Source organism: Primulina eburnea, chromosome 3, assembly GCF_022965805.1.
Source record: "Primulina eburnea isolate SZY01 chromosome 3, ASM2296580v1, whole genome shotgun sequence".
Lineage (NCBI taxonomy): Eukaryota > Viridiplantae > Streptophyta > Magnoliopsida > Lamiales > Gesneriaceae > Primulina > Primulina eburnea.
The window spans coordinates 4823148-4844984 of NC_133103.1; the positions used below are offsets into that span (position 1 = coordinate 4823148).

At 33.5% G+C, this 21837-nt stretch overlaps 3 protein-coding genes across 11 annotated transcripts; 2 read left to right on the forward strand and 1 right to left on the reverse strand.

Annotated features, from left to right (window-relative positions):
• Positions 1-6471: 6471 nt before the first annotated feature.
• Positions 6472-9360, forward strand: LOC140825593 (uncharacterized). Its single transcript, XM_073187467.1, has 6 exons — positions 6472-7093; positions 7773-7863; positions 8212-8390; positions 8813-8873; positions 8952-9010; positions 9135-9360. The coding sequence occupies exons 1-5, from the start codon at positions 6974-6976 to the stop codon at positions 8966-8968; spliced, it is 468 nt and encodes a 155-aa protein (XP_073043568.1). The 5' UTR covers positions 6472-6973; the 3' UTR covers positions 8969-9010; positions 9135-9360.
• Positions 9361-15013: 5653 nt separating this feature from the next.
• LOC140825595 (uncharacterized) lies at positions 15014-19651 on the forward strand. Of its 2 annotated transcripts, XR_012116713.1 has the most exons (3): positions 15014-18409; positions 18489-19000; positions 19126-19651. XR_012116713.1 is itself a non-coding variant. In XM_073187468.1 (2 exons), the coding sequence occupies exons 1-2, from the start codon at positions 16196-16198 to the stop codon at positions 18726-18728; spliced, it is 2454 nt and encodes an 817-aa protein (XP_073043569.1). In that variant the 3' UTR covers positions 18729-19651. The 2 variants fall into 2 exon arrangements, 1 of the variants encoding a protein (XP_073043569.1); XM_073187468.1 differs by having other exon boundaries at positions 16196-18409; positions 18489-19651.
• A 506-nt stretch (positions 19652-20157) lies between these two features.
• Positions 20158-21616, reverse strand: LOC140828065 (uncharacterized). 8 transcript variants are annotated; one of them, XM_073191042.1, is made up of 3 exons: positions 21490-21616; positions 20664-21283; positions 20158-20481 (listed from the first exon to the last, which is right to left on the reverse strand). In XM_073191042.1, exons 2-3 carry the CDS (start codon positions 21134-21136, stop codon positions 20235-20237), a joined length of 720 nt encoding a protein of 239 aa, XP_073047143.1. In that variant the 5' UTR covers positions 21137-21283; positions 21490-21616; the 3' UTR covers positions 20158-20234. The 8 variants fall into 8 exon arrangements, with proteins under 8 accessions (XP_073047143.1, XP_073047139.1, XP_073047136.1 ...); XM_073191038.1 differs by having other exon boundaries at positions 20664-21327; XM_073191035.1 differs by having other exon boundaries at positions 20664-21330.
• Positions 21617-21837: the final 221 nt, after the last annotated feature.

Here is a 21837-nt window from a genome sequence, read left to right on the forward strand (position 1 = left end):
TTGACGACTCATGGCTTATATTTGGATTGGTAGCAGATAATTGCAAAAGTTTGTCTATTGCGAAGCGGTCAGGCAACTCATGTTTTAGTTAAAGTAGGGAAGTAGGTTGTTATTGCTTTTAACTCATCTTAATAACATAAAAATAATAATAACATAAAATATTTTAAAAAAACTATGTTAAAATTGAAAAATATATAATGCATCTGGAGCACTAAATAGTATATGAAGAATTTGTTTGGGTCGTTCCAAATTTGTATGCATTCACTTCATGAAAAAAAAAACAAATAATAAATAAACAACAGAAAAGAAAATATCATCGAGACACGCGGCAAATTGGACATGTGATAAGAACATAAGAATACTTTTCGTCAAATTTAACATATTATGTAGATTTTTATTTTATTAATTATGTGAATGAGACGAGTCACCTTTTCTATATATATATATATCTAATTAGGTGAGGTCCATATATCTCAAAAAGAAAAATAGTGTAGTCTAAAATATCATACAAAATACAAATTATAACTACTAACCAAATTATTCTAAGAATAAAAATAAAAATACATACAAAATTGGCAAAAACTTGTGTGAGACGGTTTCACGGGTTGTAGTTGTGAGACGGATCTCTTATTTAGGTCATCAATGAAAAAGTATTATTTTTTATGCTAAGAGTATTACTTTTTATTGTGAATATGAGTATGGTTGATCCGTCTCACGGATTAAGATCCGTGAGACAGTCTCACATGAGACTCATTCTACGAAATTTTGTAGGTGAAAATGTATATTTTGGTAAAGTTATTGTTTTTGTAAAATGGTATTTTTAGGAATATGAATTATCCATGTTAATTATAAATGAGTTTTACATGATAGATAAATAAATAAATAAATAAATAAATAAATAAATAAATAAATATTAAAAAAAATCCAGATTTTTGAATATTGAAATGATGGCAGTAAAATAATTATCCAATCTATCGTTTTTGTTTTACTTGTTGGTTTATTATAGCGGGCAATTAAGTTATAACGTATTTAATATCCTAAAATATAATGGTGTTCCCACTTAGATTGGCGTAGACGTGTCACGTTCCATTGCATGTTTATTATTGTGATACTTTTAAATTTTTTTATCTTATAAAAATTATATTTAATTATTAATAATATAATAAGTTCAAAATAAACACATGAAGTACGTATTATTGGGGGGAAGTTATTGAAAAATCCCCAATCAAAAAATTTTTTTGTCTTCACTCCCTACCCACAAAATTGTGGTACTATGTCATACAAAATATGATACATTTCATGTGGAAATGTGATACACTGCATGTGGAAATGTGGTACTAAAAAAGGACCTAGGGACTGAACACAAAAAAAAAATGACGGCTGGAGACTGAACCCAAATTTCCCGTATTATTGGCCATTTGAAACAAGTGTTACATTGTTATAAATTTTTTTGAGGGAATTTTATTTAATTTTTTACTTAAAATTGTAGAACTATTTTTGTGCATACATATAAAAACAATACTATCCGGAGTTCTGTAAAAAAATATGTAAATTACGTAATCCCTTCTTTTTAATTAGTATGGATATACATGTGTTTATATAATTTTTTTTTTTACATTCAAATATTTTTTTATAATTAATTTGACTTATATTAAAATAAAATTATATCATAATTATGAAAATTGACCAAAAATATTACTGCACTTTTTAAAATTGTTGGCCATACCATAAAACCAATTATTGGTGTCATTCATATATAGTGCATACACAGATGCCTACTTATATTATATTAGACATATAAATACACAACACAAATACTGGAGGAATGCATAAATCGATCATGGTCCTCGTCATCGTATAATAAAGTATTGGTATTAATTTCGAGTCTCCAGATTTAACATATATGTCATAATTAAAGTAATACATCTTCTAGTGAATAAATAAATACCAGTTACTTTGATATGTGTGTGTACAGTCTTTTTTATCATTATCGATGGACCAAAGTGAAATTTGATAAATTATGGAGATATTAAATTGTTATTTGACTTGTTGAAATAAAAAATAAAAAAAAAATGTATTGAAAGTTAAAAAAAACAACAAAAAACAAAAGTGTAATATTAGTATCATATAATGTTAAAATTGAAAAAAAATAGTTGGTGTTGTGATTATTATTATATTTTCAACTTTAATGAAATAAAATAAATACGAAAGTATTTGTAAAGTTACGTGTCAAGTAAATAAAAAAATTAGACAAAATAATATATTAATATATACGTGGTAATTTAAGGAACAGACTGAGCCCTACAATAAATTTTTTTGTAAAAAAATTTGATTGGGGAATGCTTACCTAAATATAATACAGTTTTTTTAAGTGGGCCATATAAGGAAAAAAAGATTTTTTGGTGTCTGTCAATCATCATTGATGATGATGATGATGATGATGAAAACAACTTTTGTATAATATATATATATATATATATATATATATATATATATAATCTTTTAATCATTGTTGATGATGATGATAATAATTACTTTTGTATAAAATAGAGTTGCGTGGATTAGTTTGATATGATAACTATTGTCTTTCCCGGAGACGCTTTTCACTCGTTAATGCAACTTATATGATTTGCATTTTCCCACTTCTGAACCTTTTTGGAACCAAGTTGAAAAGTGAAAATACCTTCCAATCTTGAGGTCTCTTTCGTTGCCATACATTGAACACGACTCATTGGATCTTTTGTGCGACATATATATCCAAAAATTAAACATTGAATAACTGAAAACTATATATTAAACCATCGAAAAATAACACATCAAAGATTTTTATAATAATCGTCATTACAATCTTTACCGCGACTCGATTAATAAGTCCAACAGGAAATGATCAGCAAGTAATTACAGAAATGTCTGAAGAATAGATTCATGGATGGAATACTTCTATCCTTGATTTCTTTGATCCGTTGCTGTCCCTAATTAGTGGGATGAGAATGTAAGACGGTCACGATTTTTTATCTGTGAGACGGGTCGATTCTACCGATATTCACAATAAAAAGTAATACTCTTAACATAAAAAAGTAATACCATTTCATGATGACCCAAATAATAGATTCGACCCACGAATTTGATTTGATATGCGAGACAATTTCACAAGAATTTTGTGAAACGATGATGTTTTGGATTCAGAAATATGATTTTTATATGAAAATTTTTCTTATGAATAAATAATATTCGAAGATACTTTTTTAATGACAAAAGACATTGCATTGTCGAGACTTGCCTAGCTAATGTTTCCGATCGAATCTATAAATCTAATCAAAGGAAACAAACTATAGCCTCGCCCTGTAATTTGTAGGAACATGACCAATCCCTTGTATTGTCAATCCTTTAATTGAATCCTATCCATTGGATGGTGGAACCTCTTCCAAACCACTAATTACATTCTATTTCACTTTATGAATTATTATGGTGTACTGCATCTGTGTATGTATATAAATCTTCAATTTTTTCCCTCTAATCTCTAGCTTAACTTTTATAAAATAGTTTATATTATTTTATCAGGAAATATCTCTTCGTAATATATTTAATTTTATAAAATAGTATATATATGATTAAATTAGAGTATGGGAATTTAATTCTGAAATTTATTCAAATTATAGTCTTTGGTTGTGAAATCGGAATTTTTATACTTTTGAAACCTAACACATTGTCTGGTTGCATGAGAGATCAAACTAAAAGCAATCTTTTCTTAAAGGATAAGGTTCTTATCCTCTCTGAGTTGCAAGGAACATTCTGTTTTGGACTGCGTTAGGTACACTTGGCAGCCTCAAATTAAAGCATCGGATATATTATTTTATATTGTTCCTATAAGCTTATGGCCATTTGATCGAGAGCATGAAACAAGTGAAAGAAAAAAAAAATTTAAACACATTCTAATTCTACATCTAATGATTATTTAGTGATATTATTGTTCGAAATTTCAGATGAATAAAAATGGCTTGTTTTTTTTTTTATCAAGCTATTTCAATCAAATATATTCATAAAAACTCAAAATACGTATCTATACTTTTTATTAAGTTTGAGACACTTAAAGTAACTAACTTTGATTTCATGGTCTGTTTTAATAATTATATATATTAATAAAATATTAAAATTTTAATGTAAGTTATATGTAGTTCAATTAATAGAGTTATTGTTTCTTGAGGTTTATGTTATAGGTTCAATTCTCACTGATGTTTTTTTTCAATTTATTTTTAAATTTATATATCAAAATTACAGTGTAATCCTCCACTATTTCTTATAATTATAATTTGATCATAATTTAAATATAAATCAAACGAATTATAAAAAATATTATACAAGCATGCAACGCGTCTATCAGTGCATTAGTATATACTTAAAAATCCATCACCCTATTCGCCTGAAGAGGGGTTTACTATCCCTAGATCGACCTTATTTACGAAGGTCGATTCATATATTTTTACGTAAAATCATAACTAATTTCTACCCATACCAGCACCAAAAAAATTAAATTATTTCCACTTTGGAGCAATGGTTCAATCGATGGTCCGATCGAAATTTTTTTATATCATATAAAATAATAATAAGATAATATAACAAATAATATATTTTAAATTATAAAGATCTTAGATATGTATAGAAATAGTAAAAAAAAAATATATATTTATCCAAGTTTAAAATCTAAACAACATATATATACAATCAAATATAATTATATTTATATTCTAAAAAAATCAAATACTGTCTAATATTACTAAAATAATATTTTTACTAAAGAAGAATCCAAAAATAATTATAAATATATATAACAAAAAATTTAAATTTAACTACGAGAAATAATCTTTTAAAAAAATTTAAAAAATCAAAAAATAAAAATCGGTGAATCGGTCTGACCGGGTCTCGACCGTAAAAACGATTCATTGGATTGTCTTGGACTAGACTCGTGATCGGTTTTGGTCGAACTTGTAGATCCGGTTTTAAAAAACACGAGGGGATAAAGATTTATATTGAAGAATATTTATTCCATATTTGATGCACGGGAATGATTTAAATGCAGTTTTTCTTTTTCCAAAAAATAGTTATTCATACCATTAATCAACCTATCTACATCAAATTTTGACTGGATATTGATGGTTGATTTCATCCTATATGTAAATGCACTACCCCATGATAGAATCAAGAGTTCAAATTTAGCCACACATACATGAACTCTACTAATTTTTTTAAAATCACATATTTGTGTGAATCTTATTCATCCAAACCATGTGGGAGCAGTGCCCCCATATGTAGCATCGACTTAACCGATATTGAGATACTTATCCAATAACTAATGTATTTTATCAATAATACAAAAACTTGAATTTTTTTATTGAATGATAATCATTAATTAATTATCAAAATAAAATGACAAAAACTTGTGTGAGACGGTCTCACGAGTCGTATTTTGTGAGAAAAATATTTTATTTGGGTCATCTACGAAAAGTATTACTTTTTATGCGGAGAATATTTCTTTTTATTATAAATATCAGTAGGATTGACGCGTCTCACAGATAAAGATTCGTGTGAACAGCTAACAAGTGACATCCTCAATTAAAATGGAAAAGACGTTCATGTATTAACATTGATTGGTTAATTGAGAATATAGGTAGGATGAAGAAGACCGACTCGAGTTTGGGCCGGCCGACAGGATAGAAAGATAAGACGACTTTCTCCCCGAAACATAAACTATCAAACAAATAAATGGTCTCAGATTCTGCACATACTACGTGACTGTTAGTTAGCTTTGTTTGGAAGACAACATTAGATATGGATAAGAATCAGGATCATATATGCAGGGTCGAAATCATTTGCTATATTTGATCAAATCGTATTATATTTTGCTCAACCAAACTCTATCTATACGAATTATTAAAAATTAAAAGAAATAAACACTATAAATGAACACAATATGATTAATATTAATATAACATTTGATTCATTTCCACACACATATATTTATTTATTTATTATTATTATTATTATTTATTACGTTAAGATAACGTGGGTTCTGTTTTCATGGGCCACCGGACCTAGGTTGTGGTCACCCAAAGCTATTTATCCAAACAAGTTACCAAATTGGGTTTGGTTTGAATTCAATAAATGGGAGAAAAGGGCAAAAAGTCAAAATTAGGGTTTTGGTACTCAAAGAAAGTGACAGTACTAGAAAAGAGGTTGTTATTATCCACTAAGGTATTCGTGGCAGTGAAAGGATGGAGATTGAAATCTTGGGCCTACACATAATCCCCTTTCTACCACGTGGCATTTCTCTGTTACGTTGCCTCGCTCACCAAATCACGCCGTATAACAGAAACAACCACCGATACCAAATTATTTTTATTTTTTTTCGAAAATTAAGTAGATATTGGTTGCTAATTATATGGGTCACATATATAAGATGAGAGAGAAAAGATATTTTTTTAAAGAAAAAATTTAATTTTGAGGTAAAAATTAAGGGGAAAAAGAAAAGCCATGGTAAGTGTGTGAAAGAATGAGAAATCGTCGTCCAAGAAGATACACACGATACTCTTGTATGTATATATATGTAGGATCTATATTTGATTATGATGATAATATTATGGGATTAGGACTTCGATTTGTGTTTCCTCTCCGGGATATAAATATGCATGTGTATCTACGTCAGAGATAATACATACGGACGTCATAGATAATTCATTCACGTGGTCTTGTTCTGTAAATTACTCTGTTTCTTTTTTCCGTTTTTCCCATTTGATTTCGCTTTTTTACTTCCGAGGATTCTGTTTGTTTGTGGGAAATATTCTGCGGTTACGTTCGATCACGGGTCTTTTTGACGGTTGGTTTTCTTTATATACACACACAAAGGGCTCTGTTTCAGCCCAAGACTCGTTCTGCGTATTTGATTGCGAAAGAGACAGAGAGATTTTAGAGAGTGAAAATGGACGGACGGAAGAAATCGGGTTCTTCATTCACCTCTGACCTTTTCGGGTCCAAGGATTCTGATGTTGCCGCTTCATCTTCTGGGATTTTCGGGTCCATTTTTGCGCAACCCGCTAAGGTAATACAGACTTTTCTTTAAAAAAATGATAATAATTTGCAAAAATATTTGGGTTCTTGCGTTTTAGGTAATTGGATTTCCTGATTCGGTAAAAATGCTTGTTTGGTCCGGTAGGACTGTTAGTATAATAACATTTGGAATTGAGGTGTCGGCTGTTCGAAGCTTTTCTAGGTTGGTGAAAGATAAATAGGTACGTTGTTTCAACACTTGTGCTGGTTATCAGGATGTCTAAGAAACTTTGTTGGCAACTAAGTTCAGTTTTCATGGTAGATAACATGAAGGGATGTGATGAAATTACATATGTGTGTGTGTATATATATATATATATCATCTTTTCCTTACTCTGAGGGAGCAGAATCGAAAGTTTTTACTGCATTAATCTAGCTTGCCTTTTTTTGCAATAAATCTCGATGTGTGATGATGATTGTTAAAGCCTTGAAGTAATCCCGTGTTTAATTGCTAAGAATTTAACGGGTTCTTCGTAGAGGACTGATCTTTTTATGGCAGGTGACATTCATTCATGTGCTACCGTGTATGCATTCTATAATAAAGTCGTTAATTATACTTGTCCGATGCTTTTTTCAATGAGAAAAGCGCGTATCTCACCTAATATGGTAGAATTTTCCAAATTGGTGCTTGTGACTGAGATCTGTTCTTAATTTTTTTATAATGGCTTCAGACAACAGGCAATGATTCTCTGTGCACGCCAGAGAAAGAGAAGAAGCATGATCCTGGAAGTCAGAGTTGGACTAGCAAGACTGCTGTTTCAGGTATGTTCCAATCAAGATCCTCATTTCTGCTGGCAGATTAAAACTCTTCAACAGAAAACGTATGATTGTTTTATTTTTATGCTCCCATCTTTCTACGGCCGATTTAATGTATTTGCGTTAGGCATAAGATGATTTTTTTTAATGAATTATGAGTTAACCGTTAGAATACCAAATGCATTTTGTCCATCCATACAAAATATTGTCGAATATTTAGTTGTAGTCAGCATATGTCTAGTAGTTGTAATTAGATTCTTTTAGGCCCTGCTAAATTCAACTGACGAGTATTTGACATATTGCATGGATGCTGTTGAAACGGTTGAATTTTTAATCTTGGATGTAATTCTTCAGTGACGCTTGGTAATGCTGTAAATGGTGAAGGCAACTTCCAGAGGCCGGAAGGCAAGGATACAAGTTCGTTTTATCCGGTGGAAAATGTGCATCCTTGTCATTATAGCTCGTCGATTTACTATGGTGGCCAAGACATTTATTCTCGACCTCAGACTGCCCAGAGCACTGTGTTCACCACCGTGAGTAGGCTTGAAGTCCATTCGAAGGAACATGAAATTAATAGTTTTTGTAGCAAGTTGTACAATTATGTGGCCTCTTTTTGGAGACTTTTCCATCATCATTTTAATAAAACCTCTATTTAAGAGAAGCATGATAAATGCTAATACTTTAGGTGAAGTTGATATGCTACCCCAGAAAACGGGAAAAGATCATAGTGATTTAAGAAACATATTTAATACAATATATATATATATATATATATATATATATATATATATATATATATATATATATATATTTCATCGCTGGTTCATAAAACTTTTATTCCACGCTTCATGACATTGAACAACATCTACTAACATTTTATATCCAGCTTTCATGTACTGTAAATCTGGATTTGTCAAATGGACTGGAACTAATGAGGCGTTAGCATATTTTTCAGTTCAATAAAGATGGAGGAGAAGATGACTCAGATGGTGCTTCAAGAGGAAACTGGTGGCAGGGTAAGTTATCCATCGTTGTTAAATTATGTATGGTACCAAGCAACGATTTTGTTCTGAGATTTTATTTTCTCTCGGCAGGTTCTCTTTATTACTAGGAGCTCGTCTCCATTAATACAAGTGAATTTTCATATACTTAGGTACAGGCTGACTCTTGGGATTTTGATGTAGATTGTGAATCAATTTAGTTTGTTCGAAAATCATCAACAGTTTTTTTAGCTTATTATCTGTTTATAAATCTTTTTTTTTCCCATTTCTTCGTAGGAAGATACAAACGCAGGGCATCGACAGCAGCATAGCAGTTTAATTTAGACAAAAAGTAACCTTAGCAAAGGACTGGCATTTGTTGCCTCCATTTGTGTTGCTTAGGCATCACTATTATTATCCTATGTAATTGTATCTAGCATCTTTTTTATTTGTGCTATATAATGTAAAAGATATGTAACTTGATGCTTTTCGAGCCAATTTAACTGCTGTATCTTGCTATGAACTTTTGCTTCTCCATTCAAGGTATTGTGTGCGATATGCTCCACCTGATTTGCTACACCCCGTGGGCAATCCGGCCTATAACATTTTGTGTGCCTTACACCAATCCGATGGCTATAACTATGTCTTCCGGTGTTCCGTATCCTTTACCTAGTATGTAAGGCTATGCTTCTAAAGGGTGTCCCGATCTTTTAACGCTCTGTCGGAGACTGGTAAATATTCCAGTATTAATATTTCGAGTACGGTAACTTTTGCGCATTGTTTCGTTGGTTGGGTCCTATGTGGTATCGGAACGTTTGATAAGTGGATTTGAAAGCAACGGTGACAAAGTTTTGTTTTTTATGCACGTAACTTGGAATGCGTTGTCCAAATTCAACTTCCAACTAAATATCTTCCTCTTGAGAAAATCCCAACCACAAAAACAGTGAGTCGTAAGAATAAGAATGTTGCCTGAATCATTTGGGGAACGTGGTTTGGTTTTGTAGTTATACTGGATAGGGTAGGGCCGAAGGATGCATTTACATAAGCGATAACCCGTAGATTAGAACGCTCATGAGAACACTTCATATCTCATGACACTGAACGCTCCATATCTCATGACGCTCGGAGCTTAGCATTTCGTTAGACAATGTCAGTTTTACGTTAGTTCAAAAGATTCATTTTTTATGAATCGAGTACCATTCAAATAAAGGGTGAATCTTGTCTGGGAATCAGGTGATATTATAGGAACACAGGTACGAGTTTTAAGGATATGCCTGCCTGCCTGCCTGCCTGCCTGCCTGCCTGCCTGCCTGCTGATGGATGGCACTAGAATGCGAATAAAGATGGGCAGTGCTTGGTGGAATGTCACTGGTTAAGTGCATTTCAGTAATAATATTTTATATAAATAAATTTTTATGGATAAAATAAAAGAAGATTTACCATATATCTAATGCATACTCGATTTCTCTTTTATAATGTGTTATGATTATCCATTGCCCTTCATCCAAGACCGGAAACGAAAATATTGGTGGACCAATATTTACCATATATGTACACGATGTTGGATAATCATATATATATTATTGGGTTGTATTTATTGGGTTGTGTGTGATAATAAGTATTCCAGTGTGAGTGAATGAAAATTGGATAAGGGGACATGAGTTTGTTCCACGTGTACAAATTGACGTTTGCATGTGTTAATTTATATTGTGTTATAATTTATGAATGTTTAAAAATGATTGATAAAAAATACTCTTTCATGTACTGTGAAAGATATGCAAATCAATGATCCAATTTGCATTGAAAAAATGTTTAACTTGGCTGCAGGCGTATGAGCGTGGACATGGTGAATTCAAAATATATTTTATTAACGAAAAAGAAAGAACTTAGGGGAAAAGGGGGCAGGTGGGTGCGACCGTCCCATTTAATTTCATTGTTTAACAATATAAAATTAATTATATTTTTCACGTTATTTCCTAATATTTGTTCTTATCCTGCTAGAACTTTTTAAATTTTTTTGTCACTTAGGTTTTTATTTTCTGGCCCGTCTTGCCACTGGGCAAAAGTGAAATCGATGCGCCACTTTATTCACCTCTAGTTGGTCTTTGCAGGGAGTTATTGCAAGTATTTTGTCGGGAAATAATAATCTTTATTTTCTGGCCCGTCTTGCCACTGGGCAAAAGTTCGTATATATAAAGTATTTCTTTTAATATAATATAAATTGTACACACACAAGAATTTGATGTATATTATATTTGTTTTTAAATGTATTTTTGTGTTTGTGAAATTTGGACTGCTCGTCTTAGACTCTTAGCAAAGTTCTTCAAAGCCTTACAAAGCATGCAATAAAATGTAAGCATGTTTAGTATGAGATTATAAGTACAAAAATATTTTTAGTTTTTATTATAATTTTAAACATATCAAATCAATTAATAGATTATATAACACATAAACACACAAATGTTAACAATAAATCCATAAAGTTATCAAAACTATGCATTTCAATCCAAATTGTATCTACAACGATGATCTGTCAAAAGTATATCTCCATGCCGGTCTCTCTCTTTTCTCTAATCGTATACAGATTGGGCCTAAAATTCATTCATGGTCATATCAAGCCCATCAAGAACATCATGCGACCAAAGCCCATTACCAAATTTATGGCCCAAAGAAATGCCCCACCGTTATCACTGGCCACGGGCCATGACCAAACCCATTCCACACCGGATGGCAAGGAAACTCCACAACTACATTGCTAAAGCTGTTGCACGTACAGCACGGATTTTAGTTTTGGAGGTCAGTGGGTGACTGATCAGGCTGCATCAATCTCGAAGATTACAGGGCACGGACTCGACAGTGAGTCCGGAGCATTTTTCCGGCAAATAAAATTCATAGCTAGTTAGTTCCTTTATAATCATGTCAAATATGTTCACATTTCTTGTGCTTCAATAGCGTATTAGTCACATTTTTGTTTTTTCACAATCAATTTATGAAAACAACAACTCTTGTTAAATTATCTCACAGACCAATTTTGTGATAAAATTCTCCAACCGGATCTAATTTATGAAAAAATATTATTTTTTATGTTAAAAAAATTACTTTTCACTTTAAGCAAAAATTTGGTTGACTCGTCTCATCACAAAAAACAGTTATCAAATGGATATAAGATTAGTTTTATAAGAAAAAATATGATCAACTTCATGTGTGACGAATTGACAATAGATGTTTGGACCAAAAATATAGGCCGAAACTTAAATGACGTAAATATTTCATATTTTTATGTTTATGAAAATCTTACGTCATAAATACAAGAAGAAAATCACGTCAAAAAAAAAAATACAAGAAGAAAATACGTGATAAATATAGCTAGTAACAGCTTATTATGTGCATTTTCAAAATCACCACCATGTAATACGCTATTTTACAAACCCCGAATCACTATCTGATTTTGTAAAGAAAAATTTCATTTAGAAATTTTGAGAAATATATATTCCACTTGAAGCAAACGAGAATGAACCATATAATAAATATACCCATCCTTCATTATAAAGCAAAGTAGCCTACACATCGAGTACCTCAACTTTTTTCCCAAAATTCTATCGCAAACAAACGAGAGATCGCCCACGAACTTTGCTAGTAAAGTAAAAGTTGTGATGAGACACGAATGCATCATAGGAAGTTTGGAATATGTATGTACAAATAATAACAACAAACCTAAAAAGCAAAGTGATAATTGCCACATTTCATGCAACAAGGCGTGCTACAAATTTTGCCCCCTCACAATTGATGACCTTTGGACCAATTTTGCTTTTTTAAGGTAGAGACACGCCCGTCTTTACTTTGTGCGTTGTGGTCTTTCTTTATGAAAAATCCCATTGATTGTATTTGGAACGATAAAATGTAGTTTCCTAAAATAATTTATTATATATAGCAAGACTGAGAGAGCATGCAATAAAGTGAACATATATATATATATATATATATATATATATATATATATATATATATATATATATATATATATATATATGTATCACATGAGACCGTTTCACGGATCATAACCTGTGAGACGGGTCAACCCTATCTATATTCACAATAAAAACTAGGCAAAAACTTGTGTGAGACGGTCTCACGGGTCGTATTTGTGAGACGGATCTTTTATTTGGATTATCCATGAAAAAGTATTATTTTTTATGCTAAGAGTATTACTTTTTATTGTGAATATGGGTAGGGTTGACCCGTCTCACGATTAAGATCCGTGAGACGGTCTCACATGAGACTCACTCTAAAAAGTATTACTCTTAGCATGAAAAATAATATTTTTTTTATAGATTACCAAAATAAAAGATCAGATCTCACACAAATTTTTATCTTATTTTATATCACCACTTTTCATCTTTTGTCATATTAAAGAGTTTTGATATATACTACTATTCATGGAAATGATGACAAAAGATAATGTAATTAATGAAAGTTGGTGTATCATTAAGTATCCTTGACTTTGAACTATTTAAATTTCGTTTTCATTACCTATAAAAATAACTTGTAATAATTGGATTACTGATATCCACTTTTAGTAAACAATTAATCCTCATTGCCTGAATTTAATAACCCCTTTGTATCGTTTTTAACTTGAAATCCAATTATATGAACACGAATGATAAATAATTCAAAAAATGGAAGCAATCAAGAATCAAACTCCAACTGTGTTTGCACATGCAAGAACGTGTGAGGTTTATTTGTCAACACTGGGGATATTAAAAAGTCCAAAAAAGGCCACCCCGAGTGGGGTTACATGATGCTCAAAGACGAGAAAACTTCGTGTTTTCCTTCCAAATAAATTGAAATTTTCATTTATGAAAAATTCAACTTGATCCAACTTTATTATCAAAATTCAAGATTAGTAGTTGATCGTATGAGCTAAGATGTGTTTAAGCACGAGACATAAAGGACGTTTTCTTTGGAAGCAGAATCGAAAAGAGATGCTTCGCTAAGTAAAGGGATTCAAACTAGAACTATGGCAATGAGAGAAGGCTAATTGCCCTAATCAAAGGACCAAACTTAGATAAATAGATCAATATCAAATAAAATGGAATTTGAAAAGAAACAATTACTTGTTTTTAATATGTATACGAAAATGGCATAAACAAACCACAATACATGTCATATATATGATACCCTTATCTCATATTAATTGAAAATAACAGTAAACTTCTATAGCAGTTTAAGTCAATCATTTTTGTAAAGCGCAAACAAATACGAAATAATTTTTATAACAACATATTGTGCGGTTGCGGAACTGAACACGTGGCACGACAATATCAACTATCTTTAATGGGGTATATTGATATAAGCATAGTTAATGCAATATATGGCTACCATTAAATATATAATTATAATAGCAACAGTTATTAAATTTTTGCTGCAATAATTGAGTACACATGATTTTTGACCCCCACGTCCGCAGACAAAAATTTACGAAATATATAGGGAGGGTATTATGATTAATTTAACTAAATGGTATGGGAGACACGTTTTCTATTTGATGTATAATCCATAAATTCAAGAGGTTTTTAGTTTTAAAAATTAGAAATGTATTATTTTATTACATAGAGTAAGATGTTGGATATTATTTGACGTAAATTGTAATTTTCGATAGTTTTATTTTTGAAATCGATAATAACGCGGAGAGAATATGGCTACTGGAAATGGGCCTACGAGCATATAATTGTTGGGCCCCACGGCCCACATAAAATTCTAGGATCAGCCCCACCTAACCAGTTGATTATGACCACCCGTCTACTGCCACCTCATTTATAACCGTCAGATGATCTTGTTGTGTATATTTATATGGATTTAAAAATCTACAAATGGCCGATGGTTTTTTAGTGCATACTTTGAATGTATTTGTGGATTTATGAACAAGTTTTGTGATTATATAATTATAAATTTATACAATTACCATTTCTCATTCTCTCATGTTGGCTGCAGCGAGTCATCATTTCCCGGGGATTATTATTTCTCTTTGTACGTATAATTTGTACATTGTGATCTGATCTGCACAGCACGCTTTTTTCTTTCTAGAGCTTCGTGTAGTTGCAAGAAGAGTTCTTGCTTTTCCGACGCTGCTATTCCTATCTTTTCTTACGGTACAAGTCCCATTTATTTATTCCGACGTGATTTATATGTATAACGAAAGATTGATGGGTTTTGTGTTTTCAACTTGAGTATGGGTGCGGAAACACTTAATGTGGAAATCTTGGTTACGGAAATTGATGTTCATGGTGGTAGGATTCTGAGACTAGTTTTACTGATACTTCTTGATTTTGTTGAAGTTATTGTCAGTTCTTGTTCTCGATTGTAGCTTCGATGCATGGTCAGTCTGGTGCTTTTTTGCTGTTCTTGAGGTTCTGCCTGTTTGGATCTTTGATTTTCTTTTTCTGGACACGAAATGCTTGGCTACTTGGTTGTTGAGTTAGATTTTGGGATACTCCTTAAATTTCTACCCCAATATATAATGTGAAACTCGTAAATTCCTTCTCAAGGTTATACAAATCTTTAAAGATTCTTGCTTTCTGAAGCGCTCGTGAAATCAAGTGGGTAATGTCGGTGGATGTTTTATTAAACGCCGCACTTCAAATACTCATAAAATCAAGTGGGTGTGCAATTATATAGTTGATTCCATTCTCTGCTGAGCTTGAGTTATATGTTACCTAGATGCTGACGTTTGTTGATGAAACGTGAATTTTCGGCTCCCCTTTTCTTCCGTTTCCAAGTCTAAGTTAAAGAAATGGTAACTTACAAAAGATTCCTGCCAGTTAGGTTTTGAGCTTGCTTACTGTGGTTGGAAGGTATACTTTTATACAGAAAGCGAAGATTGTTTTATAGCTATAATCATTTGAATTCTCGTCTTGTGCGTACGGGCATCTCAAATGTATATCTTTTTGTGGGTGTCTTTTTCTAAATAACAATGTTCCTCTGTTAGTAATGTCAAAAAACGTATTCCCTGTGATTTTCCATCAAAATAATAAGAAATTTTCTACATAATGTAGAGCATATCCGAGAAACAAATTACAGATTTTGGTCTTTGTTGTATTTGCATGTTTCATTATGTTAATTTTGAAAATGGGTGAGTCTACATGAAACTTGAAGGCTTTGACCATAGGGAAATCTTATCACTTTTGTTTAGCATAGCTTATGCTTTATACTGCTCTACACTAAGCTTATCACTTTGTCAGCAATCATTCTTACAGCACTGGTAAGATTGCAAGTTTCAGAAAGGACTGTCAGGAACTCGGTGGAGATGTGATATTGTGTAACATGTCAGGAAACGAAGTCCTTGAAGAGTAGAAATATTTATGCGAATGGCACAAATCTTAGAGCAGAGAAGTTTGACGCGTGAACAATCTATAAATGCCGTTAACAGAAAGATTTCATCATGCTTGAAGGAAAAAGATTCACATTTTCAAGACACACCGGACGTCAAGCATAAATTTAGTCGGCCATTTCTGGATCCAAATAGTAAATTTGCTCAAACCAAAAGCACTGAGCATGTGATCCAATTTAAATCTTTTGAGAATAACCGAAAATCAATGCTTGGAAATAAGGTGTGTAATGATGATGAGCTTGTCAAGCACATGTCAAACGTGCCTTGCTTTCTGCAGCAAGTGGGGAAAGAGAAAAATATTCAAGAGAAGGCACTAAATTTTGGTGTTCTTGACTGGAAAAGGTTGGAGAAATGGAAGTACAACGAGCGCATGCCTGTAAGAGTTTACAAGAAAAATTCATCATCTAGCACAGGTTCTATTTGTATGGCAATTGGACCACCTAAAATGAGTCCCAATCTTAGAAAGCAACCCTCATCACTGGGTTTGAATACCAGTTCGTGCTTTGGTTCACCACAGAGAAAGCCACTTCCATCACAAAGATCACATCTCAATTCATCAAACATGGAAAGAAAAGACACTTATTGCAAGGAACAGAATTCTTTTGAAGGCATCAGACAGCTGGGAAACCTGGAAACGCCTAGCCAAGAATTTCAAGGTGTCCAACAGAGCACTGTTGATAGTCCCCGAAAATTTCATCAGAAAGTAGAGAGTTGTGACAGTTGTTGTTCGGAACCTAATTTGAACCAAGTCAAGATAAAGGATATGAAGAAAGAAAACGTCCCCGAAAGGAAACCTGGGTCCTCAGAGCAGGGAAAACATAATATGTCACTCGCTTCAAATGATACAATCAATGTTCAGAGTAAAACGAGTGAAAAGAATTTGGATTATGGAGTGAACTATAGTCATATGGGTTTCCCGGAGGAGCTGCAAAATTTTCTCTTAGTATCCAAACATTTTCCGAAGAGGAGTTGCTCAGAAAGTTCTCAGTTTTCAGAACCAAGGATGTCTCTTGATGGACAATTGGCTGAAGCAATGGGAAACAGATTTTCTAATTGCTTCTCTCCTCGGGAATCTGGAGAATTTTCTGAACACGTAATCCCAATTCCATCTGAAGCTAAAGGTTTGTTAATCACACATGAAAAAACTGCGAAACAATCACTTTTAGCTGAGGCTCCAAAAAGACCAGATGCTAAGCAGCCTACTGTTAAAGGAAGACATCCGTCCCCTACTCGGTTCAGCTTTGGACTTGGAAAAATGAGGAGTTCTAGTTTTAAGGAGAGTTTTGCAGTTCCACAACTATGTTCTACACATACTGCCGTCAGATCTGGTCCAGTGATGGAAGTTACCACTGGCGCAGATAGCATTGATAAAGAAAAAACGAATTCAAGTGGTAAGGGTAGGTCAAGCCCTTTGAGGAGGTTGCTAGACCCATTGCTAAAGAAAAAAGAATCTCAACCTACCAGTATTGTTCAGCCACTAAATGGAACTACTTCGAAGAGTTTTCTGCAGCTCTCGTTGAAGAATGGGCTCCCTTTCTTTAAACTTGTAGTCGAGAATAGCAGCAAATGCATGCTTGCTGCCGTTGTTAAGAAGTTGCCAGCGTTTGGAAAAAGTGATCACAGCATGGCATATACATTCTATTCTGTTCATGAGGTAAGAAAAAAGAACAAGACTTGGATTCAAGGATCGAAGAGTAAAAGTTGCGAACTAGGATGTAATATTCTTGGCCAGATGAATGTTTCAAGCATTCATATTCCTAAATCATGTGCTAAGAATTCGGATGGATGTGCTGTGAGAGAATGTGTGCTATATGGTGTTGACAAAGAGCAGGTTGATAATAAAGAACCTGAATTTTTACCCGGAAAGGAGATGGCAGCGTTTGTTTTGCAAAACTCACGTCAAAAGCTTAATGACAAAGAGTTAAATGACAACAAAAAATCGTACCAAGATGAGAACACTAACAGTGCAGTAGTCATCCTTCCTGATGGTGTCCATGGAATGCCGAATAAAGGTGCGCCATCTTCTTTAATTAGTCGGTGGAGATCTGGTGGATCTTGTGATTGTGGAGGGTGGGATGTTGGTTGCAAGCTAAGAGTCCTAACCAACCATAACAAAAAAGGCTGCAAGATTCTTGAATCATCAATGTCTTGTTCCACCGTGGATCATGTTAGCCTTTTTGTTCAGGTGCCGTTTTGATGCTTCAGGTTACTAATCCCAATATTTCAAATACTAATTGATGATTATCGGTATTATTGTATTTCAGGGCAGAGAGCAAAACAGCAAACCTGCTTTCAACTTGGAAGCTTTCAGCAATGGATTTTACTCACTTGAGTTGGATTGCTCAATTTCTTTGTTAGAGGCATTTGCCACATGTGTAGCATTTTTAACATGTCAAAAATTTTCTGAAATTTTGGACCCAAATATCCCGGGACACATTCTAGAAGCCATTATTGGAACCTGTAAACCAAAAACCACAACCACAACCACAACCCCATTATCATGACAAGTCCCTGCGAAATACGCCACATGCCGGCTCCCTCTCCCTTCACCGGTTGGAAGAATATAAAGAAGGAAACAAGGGATCACATAATTTAGATATATATTCAAGTGATCAAAGCCACTATTATATTTTTTTGGAACTAGACCTTTTTCTCAGAGTTAATATCAAGGAAAACCGTTGGGACTTGCTTATGTCATTATCCTTAGTATCCTTGTACAGATATCTGGTCATGCAAAAATCAGTCATAGCCTCCCCCCCCTGAATCTTGAACCAAGGTTTTGATTCGATTCATTCATTGTGGAAAGTAACTGACATTTTCTTATGTTTGCGCATCTTTGGCATAATTGTTATATCTTCTCGATTTCTTGATGTGGCAGACACTGTGTTTTCAATGGTACAGGTTCAAAGCTCGCCTCTCTGCCTCGTCTAATGACGGTTTAGGGATTGTTTTATTCGTGAGAATCACATCTCTTCATCTCCATCCTGTGTTTTTATGTGGTTTAAATCGTGCTCTCAATTCCAAGCTTGTGAAATGCTAATGAATCATGGAGACACCTTTGTATTCATTTGGTTTTCTCGTCTCTTACATGTATTATCCTCTTTCATTGCAATTATAGATTGCAATTACAGAGTTACATGCACCAATGTCCTACCTTCACCTTGCCAGATGATAGACAGTGTGGAACATATCTTTCATGGAATGTGAATCACAAATTCAGGAAGAGATTAATTTTTCTATGAAATGCATTCCGTATCATTTTTATTCATTCTTAACTGTGGCTATATCCATTGAATTTAAGATTTTTCCTGGAGTAGGCTCCCGTGTCATCCTAGTTCTGTATAGCAGATGAAAGAGACCCTTTTAAGCTGGAAACATCTAAATTTCTAAACAACACGAAACCTGGCGACTCGGCCGACATTTTTGCATTGTTTTAGGTTGAATTAAGTGCATTTTACTCGTATTTCACTCACCCTTAATAACATTTAAATACCATTTAATATCGTTTTTCGTACAGTTTTTTGTTATGCAGATATGTGCTATACGGTATGGGCTTAAAACATCAAATGCAAAATTTACTATCTAATGTGAAGACATGATCTATTTAGTTGATTTCAGTTGCACAAAGATGTAATGCCTCGATTGTTATCGAACATACGCGATTTATATGGATAATATATTTTAATTTCGCGTAGCTCAAACTTTTCAAACCAAACGTGGGCCACGGTTACAAAACAATCATCTTTTCGAGGAAAGTTGTGACAAAAAGAAGATTGATTTGTAAACCAAGCACGAGTGTGTAGATAGCTGTAGACCATTTTTACTATCTTTCTGGGAGCACTGAAAAGTGGTTTTAACCCATTTACTATAAATCATAATTTTTTTAATCAAATTTTTTGTCACGGCTTACAGGAGGGGAAGAAGAAATATGTATAAACATAATGGCACGTATTTATCAAACATTATTCTAAAATCATATCACGCTTACATATCTTGAACAGTATCTAATGCTACGATGGAATGTTAAAGTGGAAGAGCCAAGAAATGACAAATGCGAATACCATACAAGCGAGAAGAAAATTCAAGAACCGGTGACCGTTTAAGCAACTCCGAGTTTCTATAGCACCGGCAGATGGTGGTGCTGGAGCTGCCGAGGCCATGCTGGCCGAGACTGAACCACTGTTCTCATTTGCAGCTGCATCAATCTCATTCAACCCAACGACGTTGCAAGCTACTGAGTTACATATTTCGCAGGTCCTGAAAATGAGTAGGACGATAAAGAATATATACGATTCGAATTCGAGATGCAAATTTCTACAAGGAAATACAAGAAAGTATCTCAGAGGTTCTTTTCAAGAATCTAAGAAACGTGGAGAAACATCTACAAAATAAAAAAGCAAAGAAAAAACAAATCCCGTCAATGGGATTTGATTACTCACTTGTTTCCCTTGATTTTGAACCAAGTTTCAGCGCAATTTTTATGAGCGGCAGCCAAATCATCCTTACAAGAACACCCCAACTCAATGGCAACACCAGAGCCAGGGCTGCTGCTCACTAAGCTCAAATGGCAAATTCTACAATCTCTCTCAACCATTCCCAAATGCACCTTAATTTCCTCTACTCCACCATTTTCTACAATTATCAAACAATCAGAACTTCTCCCATTCTCCAGACCATCATCTTCATTCGGAATCTCACCAGGTTCTGATCCACACGCAATGCTAAAATCATCGTACGACCCTTCACCGTCTGCAGTCGAATAGAATTGGGAGTTGCAAGAATCTTCATCAGCGTCGGAGAAACACACGCTACCACCCTCTTCTTCCTCCGCCCCTCCGCCTCTTGCACTGGCTCCAACGCCGCTCCGGCGGCCGCATTCCAAATCCAAGTGGGACATTTCGAAAGTAGTCATTTTGCAGACCCAGTAGCAAAAGAGTATCTTAAGAGACTTAAGTACCGCATCAACGCCTCCAAGATTGAATCTTTAAACAACCGTTTCAACGAGATTCGATCTCTCTCCTTGGGAATTCGTGAACTCCCTTCCAAGAACCCAATGAATCTGAGGAAATGCAGAGTGTTTCAGCAGTCATGTGATGTGCGGAACTGCTGAGAAATGAGAAGTACTTAAGAAGGAGAAAGAACAATAATTATTGAACAAGGAAAGAACACACTAGTTACCAGTTCATGACATGTTCGTTAAGTGTATGTATAAAGCGATCTGTGTGTCAGTGTGTGTTTGCGAGAGAGATGTGTGAGTGTGATTACATGTACAAACCAGAGAAGTGTTCAACTTTCAATGGCTGTTTCCTTTCTTTTGATTCATCTTCCTTCACTGGTCTCGAGAGCTCATATCTTCTATTACACTGCAATTATCATTTTCTTGACCGTCAAATTTCGATGTGTAACTTTTATAATTTATTTAGGTTTTTTTGTACTTTTTTTTTTGTTTTTTTAATAAAGATGAATAAGTTAGGATCAACTTCAATCACAAAAAATTTGTATGAGACGATTTCAGGGATCATATTTTGTTAAACGTATCTCTTATATGGATCATCCATAAAAAAATATTAATTTTTATGCTAAGAATATTACTTTTTATCGTGAATATCGGTA

Bases quoted from the DNA above. Each gene is read 5' to 3' on its own strand.
- LOC140825593 (XM_073187467.1), top strand. From the start codon at position 6,974: ATGGACGGACGGAAGAAATCGGGTTCTTCATTCACCTCTGACCTTTTC. The intron at 7,864-8,211 runs GTATGTTCCAAT...GTAATTCTTCAG, and splicing joins TAGCAAGACTGCTGTTTCAG to TGACGCTTGGTAATGCTGTA. The intron at 8,391-8,812 runs GTGAGTAGGCTT...CATATTTTTCAG, and splicing joins AGAGCACTGTGTTCACCACC to TTCAATAAAGATGGAGGAGA.
- LOC140825595 (XM_073187468.1), top strand. From the start codon at position 16,196: ATGCGAATGGCACAAATCTTAGAGCAGAGAAGTTTGACGCGTGAACAA. The intron at 18,410-18,488 runs GTGCCGTTTTGA...ATTGTATTTCAG, and splicing joins ATGTTAGCCTTTTTGTTCAG to GGCAGAGAGCAAAACAGCAA.
- LOC140828065 (XM_073191042.1), bottom strand. From the start codon at position 21,136: ATGACTACTTTCGAAATGTCCCACTTGGATTTGGAATGCGGCCGCCGG. The intron at 20,482-20,663 runs GTGAGTAATCAA...ACTCATTTTCAG, and splicing joins TTCAAAATCAAGGGAAACAA to GACCTGCGAAATATGTAACT.